This window comes from Salvia hispanica, chromosome 3 (genome assembly GCF_029641045.1).
Source record: "Salvia hispanica isolate PSC_SH4W2 chromosome 3, Shi_PSC_v1, whole genome shotgun sequence".
Lineage (NCBI taxonomy): Eukaryota > Viridiplantae > Streptophyta > Magnoliopsida > Lamiales > Lamiaceae > Salvia > Salvia hispanica.
Genome location: NC_142694.1, coordinates 23,104,393 through 23,114,334, shown reverse-complemented (window position 1 = coordinate 23,114,334; position 9,942 = coordinate 23,104,393). Strand labels below are relative to the sequence as shown.

General features: G+C 41.1%; 2 protein-coding genes across 2 annotated transcripts; one reads left to right on the top strand and one right to left on the bottom strand.

Annotated features, from left to right (window-relative positions):
• Positions 1-957: 957 nt before the first annotated feature.
• On the top strand, positions 958-1,461 carry LOC148930390 (uncharacterized). The gene has a single exon (XM_089066452.1). The coding sequence runs from the start codon at positions 958-960 to the stop codon at positions 1,459-1,461; it is 504 nt and encodes a 167-aa protein (XP_088922578.1).
• A 4,516-nt stretch (positions 1,462-5,977) lies between these two features.
• Positions 5,978-9,626, bottom strand: LOC125216274 (ABC transporter G family member 9-like). The gene is made up of 4 exons (XM_048117947.1): positions 9,543-9,626; positions 7,306-8,098; positions 6,917-7,233; positions 5,978-6,725 (listed from the first exon to the last, which is right to left on the bottom strand). The coding sequence occupies exons 1-4, from the start codon at positions 9,624-9,626 to the stop codon at positions 6,063-6,065; spliced, it is 1,857 nt and encodes a 618-aa protein (XP_047973904.1). The 3' UTR covers positions 5,978-6,062.
• Positions 9,627-9,942: the final 316 nt, after the last annotated feature.

The window sequence follows — 9,942 nt, the reverse complement described above, 5'->3', positions numbered from 1 at the left end:
TCCCCTCATTCCACTCAAGATGTCCATATTCTTGAGTGATACAGAATTTTAGGAGTAAGTAGAGAGAAAAAAATAATTGAATATTTAAATGAGGAGAAAGGAGAGAGTGATTTATTCCCAAATATAGAAAGTGAGTGGGAAAAACTAAAAAGGAAATGTGAACATCTTGAGTGGGACGGAGGGAGTACTACAAATTACTCCTCCCGTTGTCAAATGTTGTCCAGTTTTGCCATTTCGTTCCGTCCGTAAATGTTTTCCACTTTGTTTTATTTTTCTATTTTTGGTAAATGGTCTACACTAACTCATTACACTCGCATTCTATTATAAAACTAATATATTATTCCACTCACTTTTCTTCACATTTTTTAAAATTCGTGCCGACTTAAATATGGACAACATTTTGCGGAAGAGGAGAGTATATAAATAATTGTGTTGCTAATGAAATTGATCATCGATGTCGTTGGAAAATTTCTTCGAAAAATTGGATAATGATTCTAGCGTGCAAGCATTGCGTCATAGTCCATCTGAAACTTCAGTGACATATTTCCTGTGGAGGATCAAATAATTAATCGATCATGTCAATGTTTGAAACTATAATTAGGAAGTAAGAGCTATATAATCTTGCAAATTTTAAATTCATATGTTTCGTTGGTAACTAATCTGTTAGAAAGATTACATATACAACTACAAGCGTAATCTTGAGTGTTAGAAGAAATGTCACGAAAGATCAGGGAAATTATATGAAATTGATATGGGAGAATATTCTAGCCTAAATATTCTTGTAATTTATGTATCATTGACAAACAAAATAAAACAACCGATTCTCCCATTGAGTTTCTACATGGCCTCAGAGCAGATCGATCTTGGCTCAGAAAATTTTCATCATAGCCGATAATACCTATTTCTCGACCCTTTTCAAAACAGATCAAGCCCAGAAAACAACCCCTACAACCAAAAATGTCCGACATGGAAGACACGAAAATTGATCCAGAACAAGTAACGAGTCTGGGGAATAGCAAAAGCATCACAGTTGCGTTCAAGTTGAATGGAAGAAACTACCCCCTTTGGTCGCGATTGATCAAAGTGAAAATTGGAGGCCGAGGAGCCTACTCATACATCAGGAACGAGCCCCCGGAACCAGGAAGCAAAAAGTTCGATGTGTGGGAGGAAAATGACTTGGTGGTGTTCTCGTGGATCGTTAACAACATCGAGAACGATATTGTCGTCGACTTCGCGCACCATCTGACTGCCAAAGCGCTGTGGGACAGCCTTGCCGTGACCTTCGAGAACAAAACCGATAAATACCACTTCTACAACCTGGAAGAGGAAGCAATAAACATCAAACAAGGAAACCTCGATTTGGAAACTTATTACTGGAGAATCTACGGTTTGTGGATCAATATCGATAGAAGCCAGAAGCAACCGATTAGTTTCGAACACACTCGAATGAGAAACGATTGATTAAATTTCTGACCGGATTGAATCAGGAATACGATTCGATCCGTAGGGACATCTTGAAGGAAGAACCGACCCCATCACTAGAACAAGCCTATGGATGGGTGAAGACGGAGGCGGCTCGACGTAAAATCATGCCACTGGCATCGTCCTCACCCACCGGAGAAGCCAACGGCAGCAATGCCGATTCGTCATTTGGGGGTGAAATCGGAGTCGGGCTCGCAGCAATCGGACAGAACTCCAACCCCCAGAACCAGCGCCCACCGTACCGCGTCGCTCCACTACGTCCCTCCGCCGCCATCCGATTGGGAAACCCATGCCCCGACACCTCAAAACTGTGGTGCTCACACTGTGGAAAACAGAAGCACACATGGAGACGTGCTTCAAACGGGTAGGGTACCCAGAATGGAGGGAGGAGTGATGGAAATCGAGAGCAGGGGCGGCGGCGCAGGCGAAGCTCGCGGTGGGGGTAAACAGTGATGGAACTCCACGACGAATTGACGGAGGAAATCATGGGGAATCAGGTGGACCGGCGCCGAGGCGTCAGGAGGACCAACCCCTCAGCGGCAACGTGAGAGGTGCCGAGAATTTCGCGGAGAGCACGACGGGAATCGGTGGAACGGTGCAAGGAGGTAACGGGTTTGGGTTAATCCAAAACATTAAGTTAAAACCTGCATATTTTCAATTAAAGCCCCCTAGAAATTGGAAATATTGAAAAATACCCCATGTTGTTAATATTTGCCCCCCTGACTGCCCAAAAATTACAATTGAACCCTAGATAGGTCGAGAATATTATATTTTCCCCAATTATGTGTCTGAAAATCGTTTTGAACCTCTACAAGAAACTTCTGCTGCATTGCATGTTCATAATGTGATTGATAAACATTCTAAAGGTTGGATATTTGATTGTGGGGCAACTGATACCATGACTCCGTAAAGGGATGATTTTAGTTTTGGTAATGGGACGAAGTCATATATTAGAACTGCTAGTGGGGAATTGATTACCGTTGAAGGATCAGGCACAATTGAAATTTCACCTACACTTAGACTGATGAATTGTCTATATGTTCCTACTTTATCTCAGAGACTGATGTCCATTAGTCATGTGACCAAGGAATTGAATTGCACGCTACTAATGCACCCCGACTTTTGTATTTTGCAGGATATTCAGACGAGGAGGATTCTTGGGCGTCGCACTGAGAGGCAAGGACTATTACGTGGACGAGATAGCTCAACAGGGTAGTGCAATGCTGGCTCACGGATCCACGAAAAAGGAAACTTGGCTCTGGCACCGAAGACTAGGACACCCTTCTCCTGGTTGCTTTAAATTGCTTTATCCGAACCTTCCAATTTCTTCTGATTTTTCATGTGAAACTTGTGTTTTGGCCAAGAGCCATAGACAGTCTTTTAAGCCTACAAATACTCGTGTGAAATCCATGTTTTCTTTAGTACACTCTGATGTTTGGGGTCCCACACCAGTGGTGGGCGGGAATGGATTTCGATACTTTGTGATTTTTATTGATGACTGCACTAGAATGACATGGGTTTATTTTTTGAAAAACAAATCTGATGTGTTTGATAGATTTACCTCGTTCTTTAAATTGATTGAGACACAATTTCATACCACTATCAAAATCCTTATGTCAAATAATGAGAGGGAATTCGTTAACAGTGCTATGACCCAATTTTGCACATAAAAGGGAGTGATCCACCAAACCTCGTGTGCCTGTACACCAGAACAAAACGGGGTTGCCGAACGGAAAAATATGACAATCCTAGAAATGACCCGAGCCATAATGATTGAATCCAAAGTCCTGAAACATTTTTGGCTAGAAGCAGTTGCTACATCCATCTACCTCTTCAATCGTCTTCCTAAAAAAATCCTGAATATGAAAATCCCCCTTCATTCCCTATCCAAACAAGCCAAAATACCCGAACACTTGAACCTTCAGCCCAAAGTCTTTGGTTGTACCGTCTATACTCATATCCAAAACATAAGAGAACCAAACTATCACCTTGTGCAACCAAATGTGTCTTCGTGGAGTATGGAGTGAATCAAAGAGGCTATAGATGCTATGACCCGTCCACTCGAAAAATCACCACTACCATGAACTGCATTTTCCTGGAAACCGAGTTTTTCTATCATACCCACCTTAGTAGTCAGGGGGAGAGTGGTCCGAGCAATTCCGAGGACTATCTAAGTTGGGTTGTACCATTGCTAAGCTCCTCGATTGGGGAACCAACAGATCCAGTGGTAGTCACTGCCGCCGAGCACGTCTAACCACAAGAACCCTCTCATCCGCTCCCAAACGATCCTCCTCCGACGATATCCGAGGTAATCCTTGAACCGAATGTTGTTGAAAGTATAGTTATTACTGATCCGGTTGATACAGTACCCCAAGAGGTTGATAACACCGTGGACGAAGACACCGGAAAATATATGCTTCCTTTCAAAAGTACAAGGGGGATTCCAACGAAACGATATTCCCCCGAAAAGATAGGGAAGAAGAGCCGTTATGGGGTGGCAAACTTTGTGCAAGGAAATCTGACTAAGATGGCTCGAGCGTTTGAGGCAGCTCTATATGAACAAGAAGAAATCCCACAGACAGCCGATGAGGCAATGAAGCATAAGAAATGGAGTGAAGCCATGCTTATTGAAATGAAGGCCCTGATAAAGAATAATACGTGGAATAAAAGCAAATTGCCTGAAGGAGCTAGAATTGTCAGATGCAGATGGGTATTCACGATAAAGAGAAGGCCAGATGAGACAATAGACTCAGACGTATGACGTGGACTATGCTGAGACGTTCTCTCTGGTTGCTAAGATCAATACCGTGCGGGTTTTATTCTCGATTGCTGCAAATAAGGATTGGCCGCTCCACCAGTTTGATGTGACAAATGCATTCCTGCACGGAGAGTTACCCAAGCCAGTATTTATGGAACCACCACCTGATTTCACAGGAGATTTTGTAGATGGGGAAGTTTGCCAGCTCAAGAAGACACTATACGGGTTGAAACAATCGCCTCGAGCGTGGTTTGGGAGATTTACAAAAGTGATGAAGAAGTACGAATATGAACAGAGTAATGCGGACCATACTTTGTTTATCAAGAAAAGAGGAGGAAAGATCACATGCCTGATTGTATATGTAGACGACATGATCATTACTGGAGATGATGAGGAAGAGATAGTCGAATTGAGGAAGAACTTATTCCATTAGTTTGAAATGAAGGATCTTGGTCTCCTCAAATACTGGAGATAGAGATGCTAAGGTCAAAGAAGGGAATCTTCATAAATCAGAGAAAGTATATACTTGACTTGTTGGCCGAGATAGGGATGATCGATTGTAAGCCCACAGATACTCCTATGGTGCAGAATCATGGATTGCAGATAGTGTAGGGAGCAAAGTCGACCGACAGGGGGAGATATCAGAGGTTAGTCGGGAAACTTATCTATTTATCTAATACTAGACCAGATATTGCGTATGCAGTTGGAGTAGTAAGTCAGTTTTTTTGCATGCACCGCAAGAAGCACATTGGGAGGCGGTTTTGAGAATAGTGCGGTATCTGAAAGGAACAACTGAACATGGACTTATGTTTGAGAAGCATGGACACATGGAGATACATGGTTTTACTGATGCTGACTGGGCAGGGAATCCAAATGATAGGAAATCGACCGGAGGGTATTTCACATTTGTGGACAGGAATCTTGTAACATGGAGAAGTAAGAAGCAAAAGGTAGTAGCACTTTCTAGCGCAGAGGCAGAGTTTAGAGGAATCAAAAGTGGACTGACAGAGATATTATGGCTGCTAAGACTGATGACGGAATTGGATCTTCGACCTGCCCTTCCTTGTAGATTGTTTTGTGACAACTAGCGGCCATTAGTATCTCGGAGAATCCGGTGCAACATGATAGAACCAAACATGTGGAGGTAGACAGACACTTTATCAAGGAGAACATTGAAGCAAAAGTGGTGGAAATGTCGTATGTCAAATCTGAAGATCAGTTGGCGGATATCTTGACAAAGGCAGTGAATTCGAAGTCATTCCAAGAAGTACTATGCAAGCTAAGCATTGGGAATCCCATTACTTAGCTTGAGGGGGAGTGTTAGAAGAAATATCACGAAAGATCAGGGAAATTATATGCATTTGATATGGGAGAATATTGTGCCTTATATAGAATAGCAATTATTGTAAATTAGATTTACCATGTGTAGTGATATTCTAGCCTATATATTCTTGTAATTTATGTATCATTGACAGACAGAATAAAACAACCGATTCTCCCATTGAATTTCTACATTGAGAGAATAAAATATCACTGCTCTTCAATCTTCACACCTCAAAATTCTCTTGATTTGGGGTTTATTGTTACAAGAAAACAACACATATAATCTTCTCCAAAATATGCAAAATGACATCTAATGAGTTATGAGGGAAACAAAATGGAGCAAAATCTGCACTCTTTAATTCCAAACATAGACATTTAAATCTAAACAGATATAGTAAAACATTAACTCAGAAGTAACAAAAAATGTATTTATTTATTCAAATCAGCACTTCTGAAAGGCTTGATGTTAATGCAACTGTGATTCCTTAAAAAAAGAGGCCTAATTTCTGGTGACACCAACTCTCATGAGAGCAAGATAAGTTACAAGTCTGTAGAACACAAGCATCACAGCCATGGCACCCACTGACAAAATGGTCCCTGACGTGCTAATCCCCACCGATTTTACCGAGGGAAAATCCCTGACAAGGCAAGTCTTATTCATACCACAATCGTAGGTCTGATCATACTTGTACTGTGACGCTAGCAGAAGCTTGAGTGAGTATTGGTTGATCGAAATGTACTTGACCCAAGCTATGAAGACGGGGACGTGCTGCACATAAAAGCCACTGCCCAAGCCGAAGGCTAACATGATCACGGACCCAAATGTAGTGGCTGTCTGTTGGTCCATCACCACAGCCCCAATAGCCAGCCCAAGTCCCTGGGAGATCAACACGTTGTAGAGGATCACAAACAGGCCTGAGAAGAAGGCCCCGGCAGTAGGCTTGAGGCCTGCCATCCAATAGACTATGGCATAGAAGACGGTGGGGAGGACTAGCTCCATGGGTAGGTCGCCTATGGTTAGGGCCATGAAGAACGAGGAGAGACGGTACATGCCTGAGGTCCTCTCTTTCGTTAGCATCATGCGTTCTTTAGGGATAGTAAAGAGGGCCTGGAATAGGGGGTATAACCCCCAAAAATTTGAGATGAAGAATAAGAGCCCGACCTGCATTATCGATCATAAAAACTTGTGTCAGACCATCGCACACAATTGAGGGTTGGTGGGGCGCTTAAGCCCCACCAATAAAACGTCTTCAATTAATGGGGGACGTAGGGAGTAGTATTTATGCAAAAGCCCCTTCCAGCCAAACTGAAAACTCAAAAAATCGAAAATTTCAAAAAATTTATGTGCCTAACCTGGTCTTGCAAGTGATTGATGGTGGACTGCCACCAATAGATTCCAATTAAAAAAGCAACTATCAAAACTTGTACAATCTTGATTGTTGAGAAAAACTGGTGTTTTCTTTCTTTGATTCCTCTCCTAAGCAAGACTGAGAATTGATCCAACCATGTATTTGACCAACCCTTGAGCATCCTATCATTTGATGAAGTGTGAAGACTGCCATCCACAGCAAGCTCCATCTTCACAACCTTTGATAGTTGTGTTTTATAAGCTTTCACCAAACTCTGCTTTACCGCTTCTTGATCTTCATTCGTATCTGCCGTTGCAACTCCTACGAAAAAAAAAGCAATAGATTCAAGTACTGAAGCAAGATCAAGAAAGAAAAACAAGGAATTACACCAACCATTGGCAAGATCAAGCAAGAAATCAGCCGGATTCATGGCAACACTAAGCGAAAAGCCAACACTCGAAAAATAGGTCAAAACATCAGCTCCTTTGCCGAAGTACAAAGGGTTCCCTTCCGACATCAAGAGAACCTTGTGAAACATGTAAAACAGCCTGCTCGAGGGCTGGTGAATGGTCATCACGACCGTGCGGGCCCCATTCGCCAGCTCCCACAGCGTAGACACGATCTTCTGCGCGGTGGTGGAGTCTAAACCAGATGTAGGCTCATCAAGAAACAACAAGCTCGGGTTAATAAGCATCTCCTGCCCAATGCTGACGCGTTTCCTCTCGCCCCCGGACACCCCCCTAAGGAATGGCCCTCCTATGATGCTATTCCTGCACCTCGTCAGCCCGAGGTGCGCTATCACAGCCTCCGCGTGCTCAGCCTTCTCGGCCTTGGTGAAGGAATGGGGCAGGCGCAGTAGGGCAGTGTAGACTAGCGTCTCTGTGACGGTCAGGTTAGGGTAGAGCACGTCGTCTTGGGTGACAAAGCCGATATTGCGCTTCATCGCGTTGGAGAACGGCCTGTCATTGTAGGTAATGTTGCCGGTGAGGTCGCCCCCTAGCCGGCCGCCGAGGGCCGTCAGCAGCGTTGTCTTGCCACTGCCCGAGGGCCCCAGCATTGCCAGCATTTCACCGGGAAAAACGCTGCCCGAGACTCCGTTTAATATTACCCTCTTTTCTGATTTTGTTTTCTTCTTAAACAAGCCTCCCGCCGGCTGGATTCTGATCTTGTACACAACCTCATCAAACTGCATTTGCATTCGAATTAATATGTAAGAATAACGATTTTTTTTTTTTTAAGAAGATCAACAATGGTTTCCCACCTACACCCATGATGACTCAGACCTCGACCAATTGGTTAGAGGGGAAGCGTGTTACTGAGCTACGGTTCATTGTAATGAATAGAGACTCTTTAATTGTTCATGCGTGTATGATAACAACATATAGACAAATGTAAAAAGATGATAGGATTATATCAACTATTAATATGACTTAGATGGATTGCTCATAAATAATGACTACTAATTTAGTAAATTAAACTCTGTAATGTTCTTTGCCCAAAGCAGGAAATACCTAGACATATAATGAACCATTAATAGTTCATATGCATGTATTGTAACAACATATAAACAAAAGAAACAAAGATGACAGGACTATCTCGACTATTAATTCGTGATAGGTAGATTGTGTAAAAAATGGGTCACTCGTCCTTTTAAAGTTATGCTCCAAAATACAAAATATATTTACTACAGAATAATTAAACAAAAAATTTCATTACATAAAAACTAACTACTATAACCACAAAAAATTTAAACTATCTAATATATAAAAAAGTAAACATGACCGCAAATTAAATTCTCGAATTCGTACCAAAGTATTAAAATATTACTACTAGTTAAAATTAAAATAAATTGTAACTACCTAATACTCCCTCCGTCCAATAATAGGAGTCTTATTTAATTTGGACACGAATTTAAGAAATGTATAGAAAAGTGTGTTGAATCAGTTATTGAAATGTGAGTCTCACTTACATATAGTATCAGTTTTATAATAAATATAAGTGAAATGTGTGACCTATTTACCATCTATGATAAAAGTGAAATAAGACTCTTATTGTGGGACAGACAAAAATAACAAAATATGACTCTTAGTGAGACGAAAGGAGTATCTAAAATAGAAAATACAAAAAAGAAAATCTAATTCATACAAATACATTAAAATATAAATCAGTTAAAAATAAATACAATAAATATATAAACTACCTAATACTTAAAAATTAAATAGAAAGAACATAAAAACGACCTGCAAATATAAAAATTGTTGGTAAAGGAACCGCTAGGCCATAACACCTTTTGCATTACAAACGTGAATATTGCAATAAGATTATAAGAACACATTTATTTGGGATATATTATGAGCTAGATCTGCTAGTCTTCCAAACTTACAATAAAGATAACATGTTAGAAATAGGCCACTCACCTCCTTAAAAGGCCTTAAAGGAGGAGAGTAACCCGCTCATCTATAGAAGAGTAACAATCACCAACATGTCGTTATGGATTTCAAAAGATTGTTCATGAATAATGACGCGTATATTAAACTCAATAATTTTCTTTATCCCCAAAAAAAGAACACCATAGACATATAATAAACCATCAACAGTTCATGCATGTGAAAAAAAAATTATATTATTACCTTGAGAGTGAGGGGAATATTGGCTCGAGCAAAAATGGGAGGAGAAATTTGGGGGTGGCGATTCTGAGCTTCGAGGTCAGCCATCTTCTCTCAGCAGAAGTGAAGAGAGCAAGGTGCATGGTGAAGGTATAAATAGAGAGAAAGAGAGATAGGACAATGGGAAATAAATGAGTGTTGCGTAAGCTAGGAGGTGTTGCTTCATCAGACTACTCCACCTTTCCCTATTACCCGCTGCATTTATTGCATTCTTTCTCATAAAAATATGCCTTTCTTTATTTTCTTATTTGTAAAAGTGGACAACAAATATTTCCTCCGTCCCATTTGAATTGAAACTTTTGGTTTTCGGCGTAGGATTTTATGTAGTGTTGTTTTATGAGCGAATAAAGTAAGAGAAATGAAA

Coding starts and splice junctions, on each gene's coding strand:
- LOC148930390 (XM_089066452.1), top strand. CDS start 958: ATGTCCGACATGGAAGACACGAAAATTGATCCAGAACAAGTAACGAGT.
- LOC125216274 (XM_048117947.1), bottom strand. CDS start 9,626: ATGGCTGACCTCGAAGCTCAGAATCGCCACCCCCAAATTTCTCCTCCC. Junction 8,099..9,542: donor ATATTCCCCTCACTCTCAAG/GTAATAATATAA, acceptor ATGCAAATGCAG/TTTGATGAGGTTGTGTACAA. Junction 6,726..6,916: donor TCAATCACTTGCAAGACCAG/GTTAGGCACATA, acceptor TCGATAATGCAG/GTCGGGCTCTTATTCTTCAT.